This window comes from Eretmochelys imbricata, chromosome 6, assembly GCF_965152235.1.
Source record: "Eretmochelys imbricata isolate rEreImb1 chromosome 6, rEreImb1.hap1, whole genome shotgun sequence".
NCBI lineage: Eukaryota > Metazoa > Chordata > Testudines > Cheloniidae > Eretmochelys > Eretmochelys imbricata.
The window spans coordinates 71,704,264-71,729,363 of record NC_135577.1 but is presented as its reverse complement, the minus strand read 5'-3'; the positions used below and the strand labels follow the sequence as shown (position 1 = coordinate 71,729,363).

The 25,100-nt window shown below is 42.0% G+C and overlaps 1 protein-coding gene across 3 annotated transcripts in view; it reads right to left on the bottom strand.

Annotated features, from left to right (window-relative positions):
- Positions 1 to 25,100, bottom strand: part of INO80 (INO80 complex ATPase subunit) — a 131,171-nt gene that overhangs the window by 81,904 nt on the left and 24,167 nt on the right. For 2 of the 3 annotated variants that reach the window (XM_077818869.1, XM_077818871.1), the window contains exons 2-10: positions 23,799 to 23,984; positions 20,947 to 21,113; positions 20,754 to 20,821; positions 17,913 to 17,951; positions 17,159 to 17,320; positions 10,250 to 10,370; positions 8,697 to 8,911; positions 4,037 to 4,090; positions 1,214 to 1,417 (exon numbers count right to left, since the gene is read on the bottom strand). In XM_077818869.1, coding sequence (XP_077674995.1) covers positions 1,214 to 1,417; positions 4,037 to 4,090; positions 8,697 to 8,911; positions 10,250 to 10,370; positions 17,159 to 17,320; positions 17,913 to 17,951; positions 20,754 to 20,821; positions 20,947 to 21,113; positions 23,799 to 23,941 — 1,173 coding nt within the window. In that variant the 5' untranslated portion in view covers positions 23,942 to 23,984. The remainder of the gene's footprint in view (positions 1 to 1,213; positions 1,418 to 4,036; positions 4,091 to 8,696; positions 8,912 to 10,249; positions 10,371 to 17,158; positions 17,321 to 17,912; positions 17,952 to 20,753; positions 20,822 to 20,946; positions 21,114 to 23,798; positions 23,985 to 25,100) is intronic. The other variant, XM_077818870.1, reaches the window with a different exon arrangement.

The window sequence follows — 25,100 nt, the reverse complement described above, 5'->3', positions numbered from 1 at the left end:
ACCAGGAACACCAAGACCTGGGGAAAAGCAGCTTAGCAATTTTCTTTGCAATGTAAAAATTAGGTAGGAGTGTCCAGGTGGCTGAAAAACTGCATGTCCAACTAAAAGTTTTCATACATGTTTAAGTCACAGTAATTAACTCTGTGGTAACTGTTTCACCATTCACTCACTCACAAGAGAGAATAATGATGGAGCTAACAAACAAAATGCATCTTCAGCTAAAACAGCACCAGGGAGAGAAGTTAGGAATGAGGCGGAATGCTCAGTGTTCAACAAGATTCTGTTGTATAAATTCCTTTTTTTAGATCTGGCTATACAACTGCTGTGGTAAAGCTAGCGTATTAATGAAAAACAGCAGAAAGGCTTCACAAAATGCTTGGGAGATGGGATGGATGCAGAATACACTATAAATAAAGGCATGATTTGATCTGAACACATGACTGGGAATCAGGAACTCCAGAGTTCTAATTCCAGCTCTATCACTGACTTCCTTTGTAATTTTGGGCAGACTGATTTATTTTTATGTCCCAGGCTCCTTCACCTGCAAGTAAGGATGAAGAGAACATAAATCCTCACAAAACTCCAGTAAAATAGCTAATTTTGCCTGAATTCATCGCTGAACTGCTCCTGGGGTACTCCCTGAGCAGGTCATCTGATTGCTTTGTGAACCCTTTGCACTGGCATCACAAAGACAAAGAGACCACAGAACAATTATCAATTGGGTCCTCGATTGCTCTTACGTGTTCTGAAGATAAATTCCATATGTTTTATTATGCTCTATACATAACTTAAGATAAAATAAGCCTAACACACCAGTGAATTGAAAAATAGCCTGATTTCTGAACTTGGGGAAGAATCAGAGTTACAATCACTAAAAGATCATCCTCTAGAAATAGAGAGCACTGAGCACTATGTGCAAGTCAGACACATTACATCTCACTAGTCACACCCTCTTTATCTAACATTATGATCTGTAACTGTAATTCTTGCAATTTGAAGGTTCTGGCTATAGCTAATTTGTCAGAGGATTCTGGTAAATCCTTTTAAGATACAGTGGAAGAAAATCTCTGGAAGATCATTGAAAGGAAGAACAGTTGGTAAATTTGATTGTCAAGGTTTAAAGACCCTGACTATTGTGCTTGTTCCTGTCTCTTCAGCTCCATGCTCTAGCTCTTGCCAGATTAATTTTCAGCAGTCTGTGTTTTGGCCCTACCTCTCTCATCTCCTCATCCAGTTTGCGCTGCTCCAAAGCCTCCTTCTCAGCTCGTTTGCGGTGTTCTTTTTCCACCTTCTCATACTTCTTCCAGTAGAGAAGCATTTCCTTGGTGAGGCGACGTGCCCGTGGTAGAGTCTCCTTGCAGTTCTTCTGGGCCTGGATAGCAGCTCGACGCACTTCCCTCATGCACTGATGGGCCAGCTGGGGTGAAGAGGTAGGGTTCAGGGACAGAGAAAAAAAGATTTAAAATCACCATCACCAAAAGGCAACATTTAGGTGTTGCAAGGCTGTAAATTCCTACAACCAAGGCTGACTCTCCAAAAACCTCTGATGCTGTGCTTATTTATAAAGCTTTTATTTATTTATTTATTTTGGGGTGGGAGTGGGGTACAAGAGAAGAAAAGAGCTTCCATAAGGCTCCACAGATATATTATCAAACAAAACATTCCTTACAAAGCCCAACATTAAAAACGTCAAGGTTGAATGGTTAAGCACTCAAAGGGGATGGTGGTTTCTGGCTAAGGCACTGGAATGGGACTCAGGAGATCTGATTTTGAACAATAGCTCTGCCACACACTTCTTGCATAACTGTGGGCAAGTTACATAGACCTTGCCCGCACCACACTTTACGTCTCTCACTGTTACCAAGAGTGAGGCTGCACCAATGGTAGCAATAGTGTGTTAGTGTAAAGTGGCCATTGGCTTTTTAACTCCTCTGCTGTCCATGCCTACACCTGCTTTAGATATGCATTATGATAGTCTTTAATTACATGATCACATACTATTTATAATTTATACAGTATATTATCACACAATTATTCCTACAACTTTAAATAAATGTGTACCATATTGTATTTTTTCATTCTATTATGCTAACTTCCTTGTCATCATGGTCCTGTAAATCTCTGCTGGCTTAGACAGTGTGTTAAGTTCTTTTTTTCCTAATGTATGTATTTTAATAACATGTAGGACACATTTTCTTTTCAACTAGCAGCAAAGTCTTCCTTTGGTTCAAGTCAAGGGATAAGGCAATCAAGTATAAAGCTAATTTAGCTACACATGTAGGTGGGCCTACACGTAGCAGATATTTTACAAAATTACTCTATGTAGTACACTAAGTCTGTAGTGTGTTCTGTAAATAATGCTTACTGTGTATTTTTCATATAAAGTCTTCAATGGAGTGTCTATCTAGTATCACAAAATGACACATGTAGCTTCTTAATACTATATATCTAAGGTTACAGAAAAAGTATATGTTGTTGTTCTGCATTATTTGAGAATTGTGCGCACAAATAGGTAATTAAATGCTGTATTTTAGTGCGCATGCATATTTATATACACACACACACACACACACGGGGCAGAGTTAAGGATGTATGTGCAACCTTACCTTACCTTTGGCATTTCCTGACTTTTGAGAGCTCAGTCCTGAAGCCTTAATTTCTATTAATTGGTATGTGGGTATGGCTGTGTGTTTTGAAGAAAACAGAGCACAGCTTCACTCTCCAGAGCTTTGCAGCTCTGCAGGCTGGCAAATGGTAGACAACAGCTGCTGTAAATATTGTAATCTCTAACTACTCATCCACATACCACCAGAACACCCTGTCCCATGTACTTTAGTAAGCATGCTGGAAAGAACCTGCCTGTTGTAAAGCTCCTAAAATGCACAGGAGATGCCACCTCTCCCGAATATCTTATAAATGTACCCAGAAACCCCTCCCTCAATCTATTCACACTTTATAAAGTCAGTGGGAGTCCTTCCCCCATCTCTAGTTGTTCCTACTGATTCACAGCAATATATTTCACTACACTTCTCACTAGCTAATTAAGTTAGCTTCGCACTTCCTTAGATGTGCACCTCATAATCTCAGAGAAAAATTTTACTGCACATGCTGAGAAAGCGATCATCAAATGCTCTTTAAAAATAACTTTCCGTACTACAAACAGGGGCACTTCTCATCTGCTGAGCCAAAAGATTTAAGAATATTTATTAATAAATTTGTTTTGGAATCACCTATACAGAAATCTGCTCAATTGTTAGGCTCTGATCCTACACACATTTATGCACATGCTTAACTTTACTACCACGAGTAGCTCCATCAATTTCAATGGGATTACTCACAGTAGTAAAGTTAAGCATGTGAATAACTATGTGCAGGATCAGACCTTAGTTAAAAAAAAAGTCAATAAAGTGATCTATAATGGAGTCAGTTTATTGTCTCAAAGAACAGCGAACTAAAAATTCTCAAAGTAGCTCTTACCACCAAAAATAAAACAGATCCAAATCTCCAAAAATCCATGTTTTATTTTTTTAAAGTGCATCTATTGCTTATGGAACACAGCACACAGACAGACCTGGAGTGTGAAGATCTCCATCTAAAGGATGGATGTAGAATTGACAGTGGCTGTGCAAGTACAATATTCCCAATACGACCCCGCAAAAGTGATCCAATTCCAATCCGGAGAGACTACCTATAATTGTTGGTGATGTGAACATCTGCTCACCCGGGTCCTGATCAAAAGCCCACCAAAGTCAATGGGAGCTTTCAATTTACTTCAATGACCCTTGGATCAAGCCCAAAGAGCTGGACTGAAATCACCAACAGCAAATAGTCATATTCCTACTTATAAATGGATAAGTTAAAAACTGGAGAGAGAGGAAGAGGATCTGTAATGAAAACAACAAATTATGTGCTACCATAATTGCTATATTAGCAATGACTTAAAGATATGCCAATGACTTAAGAAGAGACAACAGGAACATGCAAATTTTTTTTGCACAAGATATAATATGAAAACATAAAGCTTAACCACCCTTACCTTTTTGCTGTTGGTTAGAAAAAGATTGCGTGCTGAAGCTTTTTGCTTGTATGCCTAAAACAAGACAAAATTTCATATGCCCATTAATTAAGGGATTATGGTTTGATAATGTTTTATAAGGTAATTATCCATTTTTTAAACACCATACACACACAAACTTAAAGCACTATATAACTGCATTACAATACAGTCTTCAATTATATAATCATAAACATTATGGGGATTTCTGCCTTCCTCAGAAGTATTAGAATGGCTTTCATCCTGGCAACTGGAGGCACACTCATGTATTGCAACGGTTAAAGGAAACATGTAAAACAAACTTAAAAAACAGTACAATTCAGCTGTCCCACTAACCCTCTTTTCACGATAGACTCCTTGCTTACTATTTCATGTATAGTTTCAGGCATCCTGAGACCAGGTCCTCTGCCTCTGCAGATGATTTAGTTGGGCACCCCAACCTGTCTTTGAGGCATGTGTGAGAAGTGTCATTGTTGGGAAGAGGGCAAAGAATGGTACCCCTTTTGATACACTCTTTGGGTCCAGCCACAAAGTGCGTTCTTGCTCAACTTGAGGCAGGACAGTGACTCTTGTTCATATGATATTGGATAGCAAGTACACTGAACTCTTCCACATTTGCAAGGACAGACAGTTACATCTAGTAGCATCACATGCCAATATATGGCCTAGCAGCTCCAGATATGCATGCACCGTCATTGTTGGATTTGATTTTAGGTTGTTTGTCATTGACTGGAGAGACCAAAACCTGTCTTCTGGGAGATAAGCTCTTGCCGATCATGAGTTGATCAAAACTCCTATGAATTCTATCATCTGTGATGGTGTAAGAAAAGATTTCTTGCAGTTCAGAAGGTATCCTAGCTGGGAAAACAGGGAAAGGTCGTACTCTAGGCTGTTGCTCCTGCTGTGACTTGCCTCTGATCAGCCAGTCGTCCAGGTATGAGAAGTCATGGATACCCTTTCTCCTTAAATGTGCTGCCACCCCTGCCAGGCATTTTGTGAAAATTCTTAGTGCTGGAGAGCCAAAGGACAGCACCCTGTACTGGTAATGGTTGGATTCTACTGTGATTAGGTACTTCCTGTGGGCCAGATGGATAGTTATTCAGACTTATGCAAGCTGAGAGCCACAAACCAGTCCTGAGCTTCAAGAGATGGAATGACGGAGGCAAAAAGTTACCATCCTGAGCCCGAGATGGCATATGTATCTAAGTCTTCTAGGTCTAGGATAGACCCTGCCTCCTTTCTTCTTCAGGATAAGAAAATACCAGAAAAAGAAGCCTCTTCCCCAGAAAACTGGTGGGCACTTCCTCTATGGTTCCTAGATGAAGTAACAAAACCACTTCCGCTTGTAACAAGGGTCCCTAAAGAGGGATGGGAAAGGAGCAAAGAATGGAACTGGATGGGGTAGCCAAGGGTGATGATCTCTAGTATCTGTCTGTCCGATGTTACGGCATGAATGAAGTTAGACGGCTTCTGAAGGTCATGATTTCAGGACTGGATCTGATGGGCTCTCAAAAGCCTTGTCAAATTTGTTGACGTATGGTACGAGAGGGGTGCCTTGCCAAGGAAAAGGAAGGCTGACTATCTCTGCAGGACGAGGCTTTTTCTGGCAAGATACTCAGGATGTCTGGAATGGTTAAGACCTTTTGCCTCAACTGGGGTTAAGGGCACTACAGTTTGCAGTCTGATGTTAGGGTGTAAATCCTTAGGGAGAGCAAGATGGCTTTAAAGTCTTAATGAGTGTAGAGCACTGTCCATTCACTCGTTAAATAATTCCATGCCTTCAAAAGGCAGGTCCTCAGTCTTGGGCTGTACTTCCCTAGGGATCCCTGCCCCCTGAAGACACAATGTTCTGTGCATTGTCACCACTGTGGCCATAGATCTACCATGGTGTCAGAGCGTCCACTGCAATCTGGAGAATGATCTTGGCCACCAATTGGCCCTCCTTGATTATTACTCTGAGCTCTTCCCTGTTGTCGGACAGGATCTTAGACAGGAAAGGCATTACTCTATTCCACATCAAAAAGATTCTTATTTGGCCAGGAGGGCCTGGCAATTTGCCACTTGCAGTTGCAGGGAGGCAGAGGAGTAAGATTTCCTCTCCAATAGATTAAGCCTTTTTGATCCTTGCCTTTGGGAGCACTCTTGTTCAATTTTGATTTTTCCTTTATCATCAAGACTATTAAGCAGCTAGGAGTAGGATGGGTGTAAATTACACAAACCCTTTTTGAGGGACCTGGTACTGCTTCTCTATTCACTTTACAATAGCTGTTATCATGGCCAATTTTTGCCACAGGGCTTTAGAAGGGTCATGCAGCCCTTCATTTATGGGGAACGTGATTCTGGCTGGACCAGAAGGTGTCAAAATATCAAACAATTTAGGAGATTTCTCCGGTATGACAGGTGCCTATATTTCCCAGAGTCTCTGTGACTCTCCTAAGCAGCTCTGGAATGAACTGAAGTCATCTGGGTGCCAGTATCCATGCCAAAGACACTGCTTCATTGCATGATGAAATTGAGAGGTCCTTAGGTGGTGAGACAGGACACTGGTGTTGCTCTGCCCCCACATCTGGTTCTTCCTAGTTCTTTCCAGGTGTCACCAGTGGTCTGGCCAGGGATACTACTCGGAAGAGCAATCTTTTCCTTTTCCTGAAATGAGTTGGAAACCTGCTTTAAGAGGCATATGAAAGTGGACCTCAGTAAGCCCAATACGGCCACAGTGGAATACTATACTACATATGGGTATGGCTGTCTTATCTGGTATTGAGTAGTCCAATGCCACTCCTGACAAGACGGCAGCTGAGCCCGGTAGGGAGAACCAGCTAGTTGTTCAATAATGTCACAAGGATCTCAGAGGAGAAGGTCCTCTGGCTCAACTGAGATGAGAACATATGCCCCGGTGATGGAGAGGTGGAATAAGTATCCTTTAGGGGTGACACCAAGGTATATAGCGCCAAGATACCAGGCTCTGCACTGGTACTGGTGAATGCCTCGGACGATCCTAGTTCTTCCAGTGTACTTCACACAACCCTGGTTCAGCTGTAGGTTTCGACACTGAAAGGTGCACTGCTAGAATTGGAGTGGTGCCTTCTCAATGCCAAACAGGGTTTGGTGGTTCCCTCTCCTGAGGTTTTAGTGGTCTGTCTTTGTGCAAAGTCACTGACTTCCAAGCTAGGGTCTTTGCCCTCATGTTTGGAGCAGTCTGTTTCAGTGCTGGACTTCAGTACCAGAGGTGTCTGTAGTGCCAGTGGAGACTCCTTCAGTGCCTAGACCAGTTCCAGGTCTTCTCTCAGTGCCTCCTTCTCAGCGATGGTGTCACATGTGTCCTAGATGGGGTCCTGGAGGAAGCTGGCTTGTCTGATACCAAGACTCTGCCCATCTCTTCACGATCTGAAGGATCCAAGTGATGGAATTTCAACCACACATCCCATATTTTTTATAAGAATGCACAAATCAACAGGTACACCAAGCATATGCTTGGGATTCTCCCAAACAAGAGGCACCCATTGTGGCTGTCTTAGAACAGAATTAGTCTATCAGAGAAAGGACAGGCTTGAGCCCCCAGATTTCAAACTTGCCATGCTGAGGGGCTCTGTAAAGGGGTGAAGGGCTTATACAGACTGGGTCTCACCATCTGTACTCAGTACAGATGAGTAAATATTGTGCAGAGCAGTCGTAAGTCAGGTGGATCAGAAGAGTTCTGAACAGTTTTTGAAGACTTACTTGGAGCTCACCAGATTCTGTCTTGCTGCTATCGGCAAGGGAACTGAGGGAAGGTCATAGCCACCCCAGCCTTCATATGGAACACAAGGAGGCACAGGGCTCATGAACGGCCCCAACGGACATTGCTATTCAAAAGACTCCAATCTTGCACAGTGAGATCCACTCAGACACATACTTGAAGAAGCAGGCACAGTTCTCTCTGCACATTATGGCTAAAATTGTCCCTCTTTATCTCCCCAATCTCACCTGAGTTGCAGTTGCTACAAAGTTTAGATCAATTAGTGTGTTATTACAAAATACTAAAAAAGTATAAGTATAAAACAAGACTCCCTGAAAAAAATTTTTAACTATAAAAGTCTCCATTTGGCCCTGGCCGGTTAGTTTTGTTAAGCAAGCACACTTCAATACAAGTTGTACAAGGTTCTCTAAAAGACCCTTCAACCAGTGTTCTATTGAATACTACTTTAAATAATTTTTCTTCACTGTAAAGGTAGTGTGATTGAGTGCTCTTTGTATGATGACTCATTTTTTCTTTAACTGTTGAGCAGCAGCTAAGCCAGTTCAGAGAGAAGCCTTGCTTCACACGTTATTTTCTGAACAACCCATCGATCGCTCCCTCCTCTCCTACACTTCTGCCTTTGTCTCCATTCTCCTCTTCTCTAGCCTTTTCTTTGTTTCTGTGGAATGCTCCCCCTCCTCTTTGCAGTGATTATATATCTACTTAAAATTAAATGAAAACTTTAAAAAAAAAACAGAAGTTGGAAGAGCACCTCACTCACCAACATAGCAACAGATGGAGTATGGAATATTATTGTGATATCTGGTGATCCACAGAAAGCTCTCAGACTGCATTCTGACTTCCTGATTCCTCAAACCTTCTCTGCCTTGGCATCCCCCATTCAATGCCATTGGCCAAGCTCACCTTTGGTAGCTCCTTTTTGACAATGCTAAGCCACACTTTCCGTCGGCGGGCATTCAGTTGTTCGATGGTCAAGTGCTTCTTCTTGGACCCTGGTGGTGGTGCATCATGAGAAAACTTAGCAAAAACTTTGGTCTGGTGATGGTGGCGTCTTGGTGACTCTTCTGAGGAGAGTTCTTCATCCCGTCTCCTCTTTTTTTTCACCTTTTTCAACTTGGCTGCATGGGAACAATTGGCACAAGATCAGTTTCTTTTCCTGTCATTTGTGATCCTCCACATCAACTCCTATGTCCTCCCTTGCCCTGCTTTCCTAGCCACTTTATATCTAACAACAAACGGGACCAGCAAAAACGGAACTGGTCCAGGAGTAACTTTATGTTCATCCCATTTTGGGCCCACCCATACATAACACTAGCTACCTTTTCATTACTTAGCCATTAGACAGGAAAAATCTGATATTGCAAGGTGATGAGAACTCGATACTCCTCTCCCCAGGGAAACATGCCTGTACAGTTAAAATACTTGGAAGCTGGTATGTTTTTCTGCCCTTGAGTGAAGCTCTAGTCACAGACATTTAAAAAAAAAACAAAACAAGATCAGCATTCAGTATAAGTCTCAAACCAAGCTGTTGGTCATTTGAAAGAGATGTCTAGTTATATTTAGTACAGATACCATGTGTTCAGAGGAAACTAACAGACACTAGGATCGGATAATTAACAAGTAAGCTGCAGAGATTCTGCAAAGCCAAGTACACTGTAAGTTTCTGAGAGAAAAACATATGTAGCTAGAAGGATGTGCAGGAGGATAAGGAAGGAAGGAAGGAAGGCCAAAATAACCTTCTTGAACATAGATCAGGCTTTCAGTACTTGCACTAGGCAGAATCCACTTTGCATTGATAATTCATAACCTTCTCTTCCTGTTTCCGCCCAGATTTCTAGCTGCTGTCAGCTCAGTCAAGAAAGGAAACTGTGTTTCCTGAAAAACATGCATCTGAGAAACTTTAGCTGAGAGTTGTCAGAAGTAGATCTATTTTAATTCACCCCAGACAGCAGTTTCCTAACACATCCCTCCACTTTCCAGACTGTGGTCTCAGTCCCCATAATTCCTTGTTTGGAAGGATCATACTTATAAGGAGAACTATCCAGGTATGTGGCAACTTCTTGTGCTTTTCAAGCATTTGCTATATTTGCCAGAAAACCGAGTACCAGAACCACAGTATGCAATGATATCTGTTGATTCCAAAACATTATTGAGTAATGAAATAGGTTGTAGGGTGATTAGCTCTAGAGTGACAGAGACAGGCATAGTCTAGTTGTCAGAGACCAAGACTAGGAAGCAGGAACTCCAAATTTCTAATCCCAGTTTTCCTATCAACTCTCTCTGGGGGGAGCGGATAAGCCACAGCCTATGTCTTGGGCTCTTTCTAGAAAATGTTATATTGCCTACCTACCTACCATCAGTGGTATTGAAGATTAATGTTTATTAGTAAGTGGAAATACAATATGACAAGTCTAATCACACAAACTCCAGTTAGTAACACAGGGTGGTTACCTCACCTTTTAATTTTTTTTCATCTTTGAACTTCTTTTTCTTGGGCCCTAGGAGATGGCGCTGTTGCTCATAGTAGGGATCATGTGTGGAGAGTAGCCCTGCACTGTAGTACTGATATTGCTGCAACTGAAGCAGAAGTAAACAATTAAGCAACATAACTGCTAGCAGATATAGATGAGTAAACAAATTCAAATATTGTCCATGAAGAAAAGTTTGAAAAATGTGTACTCCTCCATATTTAAAACTGAACTGGATTAAGATAAGGTGCCCAAAGTAAAGCCACTCGCCAGATTTGGTTCCCAAAGCTCTACAAAGTGAATTGCAGCCTTCTCACTACAGTAATATGTAAGAAGTGTCTGTACAGCCTACAGATCTCAGCATACAATGCCCCAACTAAATTCAAATATCCATCTGCTTGGCTCCAATTAGAACACTGCATGTTAGAACCTATATTGTTACTATAGGCCACATTCCCATTTTATAGCTGAAATCTGCTCTACTTTATGCAAAGCAGGCATAGCCATCAGACTCCTAACCAAGTTGCTAATAGGGTGCTCAAAAAGCTGCACTAAATTAAAGCATAGACACTATAAGAACATGTCTAGGGCCCCACCTCCTGCAGTCACATGATGAAGTCAGAATCGCTGTTTTCGTTTTTTTTAAAAAGTAATGTTTCTAACATTCAGGTTTGCAAAGAGTGAAAATATGGCCAGTGTAGCCAATGCAGTGTTGTCTGTCAAGACTATACACAGGCTCCCAAAGAGGGAGAAAGCCATGTACAGCCCCATGCCCATCACCAGAGCAGACTAGGAACCTGCTCGCTTGGGGGGGGAGGGGACAACTACTACCACTGCTGTATCGTGAGAGGGGTAGGAGTCACCACTACCATCAAGGTAAGAGGGGGTCTTCCTGGCTGTCCTGAGTGTGATGGAGAAAAGAGAGGGCCTCTGAGGTGTACCCCCAGACACCAAGGAATGGGCAGGATGCTCCTGCTTCCTCTGGTGCATTCTGGGTAGGAAGGGAATCACAGCCACCACAGCATCTCTCAGCAGCCAGGGAAAGGGGAGGCTCTGTCTTTGCAGCTCCCAGCTGGCCAGTATTAGTGAGAGTCATTGCAATTGCTCCTAGTACTGAGCCTGAGTAACCAGACACTACTGCTTCTCTCTTGGGTAAAGGAAGGACCTGAGGTCAACCCATCCTCAATCTCTCTAGAGAAAAAATAGAAGAGGGAATGGGAAGGCTGCACTCATACGTTTGGGTGGCAGCCAGGGCAGGTATTCCTACAAATGGGTGCTCCCCACTCCTCTGGGCACCAACCCAGTAGAGGACTAAGTGTGTGTGGTGGAGATTTCAATGGTGCCACTCCATCATAGCTCTGTTAGGGTAGCAACAGCGGGAGCCTAACACATAGAGTCCTATGCTGAGGTGGCATGAAGGGACCACATACACAGAATCCTCTACAAGAATGGGTGGGGGCCAATTCCTCCCTCCTCTGAGACAGACTCCAACCCACTTGAAGGCAGGTGTTTACTTGTTATCATCATACAATTACTATAATTGACAGATGAGAGGTGGGGAAAAAACAAAAGCTCTATTTTTCCAGTTTGCATACTTTGTGCATTAGATAGCATTTTGTGTGAAGTCATTCCTACCTAGTCAATCAATGTCCTTAGGTGTTTGTGTGGGTGTTTCACACAGCAATTTGAAGAAAACATTTTAAAAAAATAGGGAAACAACTGCAGTGCCATAAATGCTGCCTGAGAAACCACAGGGCAGATGTAGTACCTGAAATTATTTTTAATAATTTTTTTTTAATTGAAGTGGATAGCATCCCTTTAAGCATGAAGAGGGTACAGCATCTGGTTTTTAATAATCTAATCCAGAAATTACATCATTTCCATGACTCTCCAGACAACAACATAAGTAGAGTGTCCATAAATCAGGCTAGGAAAAGAGTGTTAAAAGCAATTACTCCAAGTACAGTGAAACCCCGCTATAACGTCATAATTGGGGTCCAAAATATTATATCGCGATAAATGCGGGATCGCTTTATAGCGGGGTTACAAAAATTTACCATTTCAAGCCGGTCAGTTTAAGTCTTGTAAAAAAAAACCAAAAAACGGTTATCCCAGCGTGTTTGAAACACAAAAGTAGTAATTTAATTACATGTACATGAAAGAAACATGTGAAATCGACTATACTAATCATTGCGCAGAGTGCAAAGTCAATCTGGTTGCAGGACTCCATAATTTTAAATTTCATCACTTCTAAAAAAAGCTATCTAGTGTGGTCTGCTTATTTGCCACGGACTGTTGGCTTCTAGCAAAGTCAAGAATGCTTTTGAGTTGGAGGATTTTGATGCTGTCCACATCTTGAGTTTCCAGCCACCTCAAACTGGCTTCTAGGTGCTTTACTGCCTTGGACACTTTTGGTGGGGGAGTTAAGGTGCCATCATCATCATCGTCGTCATTAGCGCCACTGGTTTCGGGCTCTGTTGTGGTGCAGCTTCATTCTTTCCGCTGACATTTGCAACAAGTACATCATCTCACATGTGTCCATATTTGGGGCAGATGTCATCTGCTGAAAACCAGTTGAGGATATCATGATGATTATGCTCATATTCTCTGAGTGCTTCTTCGGCTAAACGTACATCGTCTTCAATGAATCTTGTAAATTCAGGCTCGTCGTCGTGACCTTCATCGTGCGTAGATGACGGAAAAGTTGGACCAAGACCCTATATCCAGCATTGTTCAATGCAACGTGCAGAGATAGCAGCCCAGAAATGGGAACTCCTTCTGAGCGAACCTGGACAAACTATTGGTACAAGGCTGAATCTAGGCGTTCACCTTTTTACGCTATAAACCAGTTTCCTCTTCAAGAATGCAGGGTAGGCTACGGAGCTTTTCTTCTTTTTTCTACCCTCACAGGGTGGACTTGCTAATTCCTAGATCTCTAGCAAGCTGAGTTTGTTGTTTGCCCTTCTTTAGTTGATCCAGGGCGTACAATTTCTCTTGGGCAGAAAACGACTTGCATTTGCAAACTGGCGTATACATAACGGTAAAATATTTTTTAAAATATAGGAAATTAATAACAAGTTAACAGGCAAACACCATACACACGTACAACCCGAGAACTAAGTGCAATGGGCCTGCAATGGCCACGAGTCACTTTATCCTGTAAGACCGGAAGAACGCGGTTTATTTATAAATGTCGTAAAAAAAGTATTCTGGCAAAACACGAACAGTATTATGGCCTTAAAGGGGAGCCAGCTTATGATCGTGTTACATCCGAATTTGTGTTATCGCGGGGCGCGTTATTGCGAGGTTTGACTGTACAACTAACTAATATTCAGGTTGTCAAACAAAAAAAGTATATATAGTTGACAGAACATTTTCAGTTGTCAAAAATCATAGAATATCAGGGTTGGAAGGGACCTCTGGAGGTCATCTAGTCCAACCCCCTGCTCAAAGAAGGACCAATCCCCAACTAAATCATCCCAGCCAGGGCTTTGTCAAGCCTGACCTTGAAAACTTCTAAGGAAGGAGATACCACCACCTCGCTAGGTAACCCATTCCAGTGCTTCACCACCCTCCTAGTGAAAAAGTTTTTCCTAACATCCAACCTAAACCTCCCATACTGCCACTTGAGACCATTACTCCTTGTTCTGTAATCTGGTACCACTGAGAACAGTCTAGATCCATCCTCTCTGGAATCCCCTTTCAGGTAGTTGAAAGCAGCTATCAAATCCCCCCTCATTCTTCTCTTCTGCAGGCTAAACAATCCCAGTTCCCTCAGCCTCTCCTCGTAAGTCATGTGCTCCAGCCCCCTAATCATTTTTGTTGCCCTCTGCTGGACTCTTTCCAATTTTTCCACATCCTTCTTGTGGTGTGGGGCCCAAAACTGGACACAGTACTCCAGTTGAGGCCTCATCAATATCGAATAGAGGGGAATGATCACTTCCCTCGATCTGCTGGCAATGCCCCTACTTATACAGCCCAAAATGCCATTAGCCTTCTTGGCAACAAGGGCATGCTTTTGACTCATACCCAGCTTCTCGTCCACTGTAACCCCTAGGTCCTTTTCTGCAGAACTGCTGCCTAGCCATTCGGTCCCTAGTCTGTAGCAGTGCATGGGATTTTTCCGTCTTAAGTGCAGGACTCTGCACTTGTCTTTGTTGAACCTCATCAGATTTCTTTTGGCCCAATCCTCCAATTTGTCTAGATCCCTCTGTATCCTATCCCTACCCTCCACCATATCTACCACTCCTCCCAGTTTAGCATCATCTGCAAACTTGCTGAAGGTGCAGTCCACGCCATCCTCCAGATCATTAAAGAAGATATTGAACAAAACCGGCCCCAGGACCGACCCTTGGGGCACACCACTTGACACCAGCTGCCAACTAGACATGGAGCCATTGGTCACTACCCATTGAGCCCGACGATCTAGCCAGCTTTCTATCCACCTTATAGTCCATTCATCCAGCCCATAGTACTTTAACTTGCTGGCAAGAATACTGTGGGAGACCGTGCATCCGATGAAGTGAGCTGTAGCTCACGAAAACTTATGCTCAAATAAATTTGTTAGTTTCTAAGGTGGCACAAGTACTCCTTTTCCTTTTGCGTATCAAAAGCTTTGCTAAAATCAAAGAATAATACATCCACTGCTTTCCCCTCATCCATAGAGCCAGTTATCTCATCATAGAAGGCAATTAGGTTAGTCAGACATGACTTGCCCTTGGTGAATCCATGCTGACTGTTCCTGAACACTTTCCTCTCCTCTGAGTGCTTCAAAATTGATTCCTTGAGGACCTGCTCCATGATTTTTCCAAGGACTGAGGTGAGGCTGACGGGCCTGCAGTTCCCCGGATCCTCCTCCTTCCCTTTTTTAAAGATGGGCATTACATTAGCCTTTTTCCAGTCTTCCGGGATCTCCCCTGATCGCCATGAGTTTTCAAAGATAATGGCCAATAGCTCTGCAATCACATCGGCCAACTCCTTTAGCACCCTCAGATGCAGTGCATCCGGTCCCATGAACCTGTGCTCATCCAGCTTTTCTAAATAGTCTCTAAAATCAGCACTTCTGAAGTACCAGTCACCATAATAACTAAGTGGTGTACACAAATTTCAGATACAGGGAAATCTCTGTCCTACTCTCTAGTTTAGTTGACATTTTACTTCTGAACACACTGGCAGATTAATCTTCTGCTCCAGTTAACTGGCAAGTTTTTGGAGAAGTAGTGAGACTTCCAGCACAAAAATAAACTTGTAACAGAAGTCTTTTGTATGCATGTTCTCTCTTCCTCCTTGGGGACAAACTACCGAATATTGTGGGTGTTTCAGCTGAATGGTACCTTGAACTGCAGTCTGAAAATAACAACTAGCGTAATCAGCCTTCATTTTTTTAAAAAGGCCTAACAGTTGTGTTCTATATTGCACTTTCAAGAATATGAATGCATGCAGAGTTAAATTGGGGCCTCTTCCCAAAATGGAATATGTGATTTGTAAAAAAGTGGCTTGCCTCTTAAAGGTTAGAGGTGTGAGGCCAGCCAACCCTAGTTACTAAACAGGGATCATCTGATTTCCCTATAAAAGGCAGCAGGAAGCTGAAGGACGGATTCTCAGGGAAGAGAGACTGTTCCCAGCTAAAGGTCACTGTAGAAGAACTTCATGCAAATAAAATCAGACTCTAAGATCAGCTGCTGTCACTGGAGGGCTGCTCTCATTAGACTTATGAAAGTCTGTGTGGAGTACATTTAAGAAGCTCCTTGTAGGGGGGAAAACTGAGCCAAGGGACTGCTTGCCAGGCTCCCCTGAGGCCACAAGGGGGTGCAGGGAGGAGGCCATTCACTGACAAGATTGCACTGAATGAACAGGGACAGAGAAAACTGGACAGAAGCAATGAGAAGGGTGGGAAAATCATCTATTTCTCCACCCATGTGGTGGAATTGACAAGTAAATTGAAGTGAGACCACCAATTTTCATTTCAGACTCTGGCCCAGCACTATGGTTTGTCAGTATGTAATGGGGAATACAGGGAGTGTTCACCTCCACACACTTTCTACTGCAATTCAAATAGAAGCAAAACAGTTTGGGCAACATCCATTTAACCTAAGAAAGGATGGAATGTTGGAATCAGAAGGGTCCATAACAGTTGGGGAGATCTAAAAGTGCAGTGACAGCAGCAGGATCCCCTCTTCTCCCAAAAGGGGGAGAGAAAGAGGGACAGTTAGTGAGGGAAAGTTATAGGGATTTGTAAGTGCGTGAGGAGAACAGTGTCTGGAATGTGAAAAGGAAAGTGAAGAAAGGAAAAAGACTGAGAAAAATGAAAAGCCAACAAAACCAGGAGAAAGAAAAAAGAGGAGGAGGGGGAGGACAGAAACCTCTGCTGAAAAAGTAGAGTGCTCATGACTATTCTCTTATTGCAAAGAGGCTGTGTGTGGGCCATGAATTGCTGCATGTGGTTTAAATATACCATTTCAACCTTAACTGCTGCAGCTAGCTATACCAAAATGTATCCCTTAACACCACACTTCTCACACTTGCTGAGTTAATTCTGGTCTCAGGACACTAGTTAGCTCTGGCGAGGAGGTACATGGGTTTGGGGTAAGGAGAGATACCACCGGTGCATTGGTGTTTGTGTAATGTTGAGGGATTCTCAGAATAGGGGATTCTAGAATGTAAGGTCAGCAGCTTGCCCATTGGCCTGTAAACTAAATTACGTTTGTTTGGACCAAGTTTTAGGTTGTCCTGGGGTGCTGCACAATAGGATGTTTTCCTAGTCTGCCAGAGACTACACTCAGTTCTGTAAGCAAGTTTAAGATCAATTAAAATATTGCACCATATTTAAAAAAAAAAAAAAGGGGGAGGGGGGAGTCAAAAATTCATGAGAAATGTGTCACATTCTGGGGATTTTACCTCTTTGTCCTTGCTGTATTTACTTTGATGCAGTTTCTTATACTTGTGCAATCGCAGCATATTATGAAGCTCCTCCCTGCTAAGAGAAAACTCCTCCTCCTCCTCTCCATCCTCATCACTTGGTGAATCCGTGTCACTGGAGTCATCACTCAGGAGGATGCTCTGGCAAGAGTGAAAGCATCTCTAGTTTTACAACAGCACACCTCACAGTGAATTTTTTACTTAGGCAGAATTCCTGCAGTTGTTTACCCAATTAAGTACTGCAGAACTGGCCCAACTGCAGTAATTACCATTCATACAGTGCTTCCTAATTGAAATCACCAAGAAGCATTTCCATGCAAAACACAAATAGTTTTCTTAGTCTGTCCTAAGAAATGGAATGCCTCATATGCAGCCAAAGCAGCAATTTCTACACCATTCCCTTTAGTTATACGACTGATTCTAATTCCTTTTCTTGTATTATTTGATTTTAAAGGGACACTTGATTAAACTGAAGGGGTAGTAAATGGCAAGCATTTTTTCTTTCAAGTGTTCAGGTTATCCTGCACATCTTAGTGCTGCAACAGATCAGAAATACCACAGCTGGATTCACAAAAGGATATAGTAAATTTATTACTGTAACAAAGCTAAAAATTCTATATGGAATTTAACCTCATGATTCTGGACAAAAGAGGAGCAATGATGAAAGAGAGACAGGAATCTGACACACACACACACACCCCACCCCTCACCACATATTGCACTACATCATTACCTTATTGGGATTTCTGCTTCTCTCTGAAGACACTGGCAACTACCAAAAGCAAGATATCAAATTTGATGAACCTGCAACCTGAGCCACTATGACAAGTTTTCAGGAGAGCATTCCTGAAAGGCCAAGCACAATACTCTAAGGGAAACATTCTCTCTTTTTATACAAAGCCAGAAGAGCCTTTGAGGCCATACACAGTGAGGTACAAGTTATGTCATGTCCTAAAACTACTTTACCTTCACTGGGGATCAGCTCCAGAAGAAAGGAGCATAAAGCCATCAATTCCTGCCACTCTTCTTTCCCATTCAGACCTGGAGCAATGAATTGGGCCTGAAATGTGTTTCATTTATTTGACCACAGCTCATTGTAATTTGGACATGGTAGTAGGTATATTTCATGTTTTTGAACACACACCTCTCATTTAAACAAACCAAAAATACACTGAGTATCATCAGTTCAGTCACTATTTTAGCATACAGAGGAGACTAAGACTCTGATCCAAGGAGACCATAACTGCATTCTGTGCTATATAGGTTCTCATACCATACATTACCATAGCATCAGAGAGCCTTCCAGTAGTGCATTAAGCAACGTGACTAACATCAGTCATGTGTGGTAATTCTCTCACTCACTCTCCCCCCAAGGACAGAACTGAGTGTAGAATGTACAGCTTTGTTTTGGTAGCATTTGTTTTGGTTTTTTTTAAAATCTAAATAAAAGCTGTCCTTCCCCTTAATAATACAGAAACTAACAAAGCTTTCTGAAAAGTAGTCAGATTTTACATTGAACTAATGAAGAGGGTGCAGTGAACAAATGAGAAGAGACCAAGAAAGTGCAAGACCTACTCCTGGGGGCATTCTGTGCCAAAAAATTAAAAATTAACGCCAAAAAATTAAAAATTCTGCAAATTTTATTTGTTAAAATAACACTACGTAATCACACCAGTTTCAATTATTTTGCTAATTTATTTCAAAATATCTGTAAGCAAATATGTCTGTAACAATACAGACACACACAAAAATTCCCCCAGGAGTAGAGAGTTAAAGAAACCACTATGACAATTCAGTTCCTGTTTCTCTACCCCCACGCCCCACTAGAGCCTAGCCAGGGATGGAGGGGGGGGGGGGGGGGAACAGACAGCCACAACCCCTCCTGCCCCTCGAACCCACCTGCAGAGCTACCCCTAGCCAATACACCCGAACCCCCTCCTCCCCAGAACCCAACCACCCCCCCCACCCAGATTACCCGTCCCCCCGAGCCCATGGATCCAGAGAGAGAAACAGCCTGATGCTTGGTCCCAGACTTGCAAGGAATTTCCTGCACACTGCCCTCTCCTTCCCTCAGGGCATGCCAGGAACCCCCTAGCTCCCTCTCCCTCCCCCCAGCAGGGTCTTCTATGTGCAAGCTGGGCTCTACCAAGTCCAACAACCCCCCTAGTAGCAACTAGCAGCACGGCAGCCCATTTCTATGGGGGAAAGGAATTTTTGTGCACACGTCAAGTTTCTGCAAAATTCTGCATTGCACAGTGGTGCAGAATTCCCCCAGGAGTAAATAGCAAACTAAAATTTTTCATGACATCACTTTTCCTCTTTTCACAGCTCCACAACACATTCTCACACCCCCGCACAGTTAAACAACTTCACAATACTATGTTCTGTCCCCAGTAAGAGGGTACTGCATTTTCTTCCTAAAACTGCTCTGCAGTACAATATTCCTAATTTTAGGCTGTATCCAGTGAGCCCTCGGTACAGGTGAAGAGCAAGGGTTACAAAAGTGGCTTTAAAATACCTTGACATTCCCCCAATCCTGAAGCTGAGAGCATACCAGTCTGGTCCCTGATATGACTTACAGCAGCCTTTACACTGCTCTAGTTTGTGACAGCTGCCAATGGCCTTAGGGGTTATTCTGGTAGCCAGGAGTTGCTGAGACATATGGGAGCCCTAGCCTTGCTCTATTTCCAACAGCCACAAATCCTGTGCTAGTGACCAGGAGGGGGATTGTGTATAACTGTTATATGGCTCAATGCCACGTGAAGATTTGCCTTGATGGAGCAGAGGGAGTTGTCATGTGGCTGCAATTGCCAATTTTAGTACATCACCAAGCAATCCTAATGAATAAGGAACACCAGGAACTAGACTTTCAATAACACATTATTTTGTCTTTACAAGGAAGGGGTAAAATGAAATGAATCACTGAGAGGCTTACTGTCAGAGGAAACGTTTAGTGCACTACATTTGATCGGCTGTTTGTGAGGGAGGGGCAAGGAAGAGGGTTGGAGCAGTCTATTCACCTTGGCTTCACTCCACACCTGCCCCTCTTATTCTCTTTTCCCCGCCCCCTTCACCGCTCCATTTCCTTTTTCTTTCCATTTAGCTTTTCTCTCTTAAGTAAACCCACCAAAAAAATAAATTAAAAAAAAGAAAAAGTGGAACTAACATGACATTGGCTGCCATCACTTTGTTCACTCTGCTTATTCACTCCCTTTCCCCCACCATATCTGTCTTGTCTATTTAGACCATAAACTCTTGAGGGCTCGGAATGTCTCCTACTCTATGTTTGTACAGTGCCTAGAACAATGGTCCCCCATTCTTGGTTGGCCCTTAGGCACTGCCATAATAAATATATTAATAATACACAAGTTAATAAATGGATGTGCCATATTTTGATCAGTGTTTACTAGCAGGTTCAAGTTCGTTTTTTTTTTAAGCATTCAGTGTTTCATAAGAACGCTAAGGAATACCACCACACAATCACTTTTGTTTCCCCAGTCAAGGTAGAATACCCCTAGAGATTACACCACAATAGTTATTGATCACAGCTTCCCTTCACCTCCAGTACTCTTACCTTCAGCCACTTTCTGCTTTTCTTCAGTTTGGAAAAGTTATACAAACTCCCTTTTTCTGACTTTGGCTCTGTTTAAAGAGGACATTTTATTTGATTATGAAGTAAGTGAATTTAAAGAAAAAAACCTATAAATATAAACAAAGAAACCACCTTACCCCATAGCAAGCAGGAATTCAATCTGATGCACACTCACCTGGCTGCAGTATTCCATTGAGGGAATGTGTGTTTAACATCCCAGAATTTCCTGTTCCAGAAGATTCCCCAAGCAATGAATTTGGGGGCTCTTCCTTAATTTGCATCAGGGAATCCCCAGACTGTGGCAGCAAAGGATTGTCATCCAATCCATCCTCGCTTTCATCACTGCAATAGGACACACAAAAATATGATCACAGCAGGAGAGGAAAACACTCATAACTAGGGGCAAGGACACCCATAAAAGACATTATAGAAAATGCAATTTTCCTGTGTGGCACTTGTCCTGGAGATTAGGAACTAGGGATTGGAAAGGTCTCAAACTGTCTGCAACAATTATACAATATGAAGCACTGCTTAATGTTAACTTCTTACATGAATCTGTCAACTGCTCTGTAATTTGATAGTATCATAAAACTTTTAATAAAATGGTGTAGTGATTTAAAAATATAAATGCAAAGCAAATGTAGTAATAATTTTGCCTTATTATTTTCCAGGGAGAAGGCTCTTGGGAAATAGGAAAATGAGTCTAGAGCAACATTACATGGAAAATTTTGGAAGAGGAGGTAATAGAAGAGAGTCAGGTAATTGATCTAGGTCTTATGGATGGCCCTCTACTTCAAAGACCATTTAAGCAATCTGATATAGTGGAGTCTGATATCCTTTATGGAATCTGTATTAAAGGGCATTACAAGTCACTACTCTTTACCTGCTGTATGTATTATATAGACAAATGTGTTCATCTCTTTGCTGGAAATGTATGGTCCTCAAGTACTGTATTAACTGATAAACCAAGACAGTGCACATATTGTCCTGTGACTCTGCCCACTTTAACCCCTGTCCTAAATCATCAGGAAGACCATGGCACCTGACCTCTCCCTTAGCCTTTGCCAACCAGCCACAAGTATTCCCTGGATTGAGAGGGCTTTACAGAGCACAGCAAGGCTCCCCTGGACTGCATAAATGGGAGTGCTGACTTGGAGATGTGCAGTGTACAAAGTGACAGGGTTGGGTATGGAGGAGTAAGGTACTGTTATAGTCCTAGGTCTTAGTGTTATCGCTTCAAAGCCAAAGTTAAGGTTCAGATCAGTGCCACTCAGCCTAAGCAACCAACTGAGCGGGTCGGTCATTCAGCTTCTCACTCACTGAGCATGTCCTTGGGGAGCATGAATTGAGTAAGAACTTGAGCCTTGAGATAAGCCTGGGCACAGGTTCCTTTGTCTCAGCTCCTTGCCCACATCTCAGAACTATGTAGCTGTGTCATGTATAGAACACGTCCATTCTCAGTTCCCCATGTTTCTCAATGCCGTGTACTTGTAGCATGACCATTCTCAATTACTCACCCAGTTTCGCTGATGTGTGCGATTCTAGAACACTCTGAAAATTAAAAGCAGGTCACTGGGGGGAAGGTCTTTATCTTAGGAACTCCTTGGCCAGGTATGACTCAAATCTGCCATATCTACTAGCCTGTGACATAACTATTTTCAAGGCAATCTGCCTAGACACACATTTAGAACACACTGAAAAGTAAAAGCAAGCCTAGTTAAGGGCTGTATCTTAGAAAACTCTTGACCCAGTGACTCCAAATTTACACCACAAACTGTAATCCAGGTCCTCTACTGGCACACTAAATTTTAAACCAATCTGGATGTGCCTGTAAATTACACAACCGTTTGAAAAATCAACTTGAAATTGATGTGTTTTGGTTCTATCCTCCATCCCAGATTTGACTACCAATAGTTGTAAACCCCTTTACAGAACCAGAAAAAGTCTAAATTTTTGAAATACTGCCGTATAGATAATTCTCTGTGGCAGTCACTAGCTGAAATAATGAGAAATCCACTGTTATCAGTTTCATGGGGATCCTTCCTGTATTTTTCCCCCAGCTCAGGGGGGGCAGGGGGAGGACTCAGAACAGAAATTTTTTTAAAAGTGGGTCATTTTGAAGGGGAGTCTGTAACTTGACCCACTGGAGCAAATAATCCCAGATTCACACCATTAACTCTACCCCTGCCCTGATATTTCATGGAAGTTTTCAAGGCAATCTGTCTATAAATATTCATATGCATTTTAGAGCACTCTGAAAAATGAGATCTTGAACAGAAAGGTCTGCTCACCTTTAGCTATGGCATTGCTACTGCTCTTCAGTAATAACAACAGAAGAAATCATAAAAGCAGTAAATGGTGATTAAAAAAAGTCTATTCCTTTTTATATTTTCCTATGGGTAACCAATTTTTTGACCCCCCAAAACCTCTTATCTCATATCAATTTCCATATCCAAAATTCATATAGAAAATGAAATTTGTCTGAATGAAACATTTTACCAAGGATGCTAATGGACACTTTACTAAAGTCATGTTTGGCTTGTACAAGTAATAATACTTGACGCTTACATGGCACTTCTCACTGGAAGATCTCAACATGTTTTACAAAGATGATACTGGTATGTTGGTTTGCTTGCTTGTTTGTTTTTTTTAAGAGAAGATTTTTGTTTCTTAATAGTTCTATTTGTTTCCTACCACACAATTCTGTGTCTGACAACAGCACTGAGATGTTACAAATGATTAAGGGCCAATTCTCTTCAAAACTAATTTAAGATTTAATAAACTAAGCCTACTTTTTAGTAAAAGCTGACAAAAAGAATTCTTGACCATTATATCTGGGCTAACAATGAGCCAAGTAACCAATCTATGTGAGGTAAAAAGACCAGAGAACAAAAATCCTTGAAAAAGCAGGATTTATACTGTGCAAGTGGTTACTAACCCCTTACAATGGGGGTTGCCTGGAAACAATACTATACAATGTCTCTTTTCTGGGTGTTCCCAACCTAAAACAGGATAGGTTTTTGGTACCTGGATATACTCCTGTTGAAGATGGTGGATGTCTGTCGTAGAAACTGATCCAATCGCAGAGCTCTCTCCAGACATTGCAGATAGAGGGGCTTCGCCAGCTCTGTGGAGCTGCCATCCTCCCTGGCACCCAGCTCCGAGGCCATAGAACAAATCTCTCCTCATGCACAGATGCTTCCAAACACACAGCTGGGTGAGAACAAAATGCACCCATTATCTCACTTACCAGGGACTGAAGAGAAGGAATTAAGTGCACTGGCAGAACGTATTGTATATTATTTTATAGAACCCCAAAAGAAGCTAAGCACTTCATAGAAGACAGAGAAAAACAGGGTTCCTGATCAAAAGAGCTTATAATCTAGAGATTTCTGAAGTAACCAAAAGATTAACCAGAGAACAATGCAAAGTTGGAGTGACTGGGGATGTGAAACAGGTTTCCCAAAAACATTCCAAACAAATCAAATTGACAAAACTGTCTGGGAACAAAAAACTCTAAGCAATAAGAAATAAAAGAACAATAAAGTTGTTGCTCTTTTCTGTAGTGCACCCTCATTCTTGTTACAAACAGGTCGAACTGCTGGAACCTAGATATTAGAAACACAGAAGGTTGACTTTTATTAAGTATTGGGTTCTGGAGACACTAATACGGGGTGTGGCGTCAGGAGAGCCCATTCTCTACGTTAATTTTGTTGTGGACTTCACGACCATGTGTGGTCTTGGACAAGTCACTTCACCACTCTTCCTCAGTCTGCATCGTAAAATGGGAAAAGTAATATATAGCTACCTCACAAAATTGTTATGGGGATTCATTAATGTTTCTACAGCACTTTAAATATGGCAATAACTTTTTAATAAGAGATTATTTCAAGCACACTGGTCAACCAATTGCCAGAAATAAGAGTTTCAAAACAAGCCAGCAGTTATGCTATTCTAGTGTTGCTATATCATTGATCACTTTTATCCCCAGCTCATAAAACTCCTGTTCCTCTAGTTGGCTAGCCGACAAGCACCTTATTTCAATATATGGTCACCAAGAATAGGACTACAAAATTCTGGGCATATTAAATTACACAACTTTGTATACGTATATCAGCTGCAAAATCTGTGTTAATGCAATACTAAGGTTGCACAGTTAAAAAATAACAGGAAATGCACAAACTAGGATTTTAACAGCAATGTTAACTTGGCCAAATAAGTTCTCTATATTTTCCTATAGGCATTTATGGTCTATTTTCAGAGAGACTGAGCCTGACCTAGTATAACAATGCCTTATATCAAATAATATTGAGTTAGGAATACAGGAAG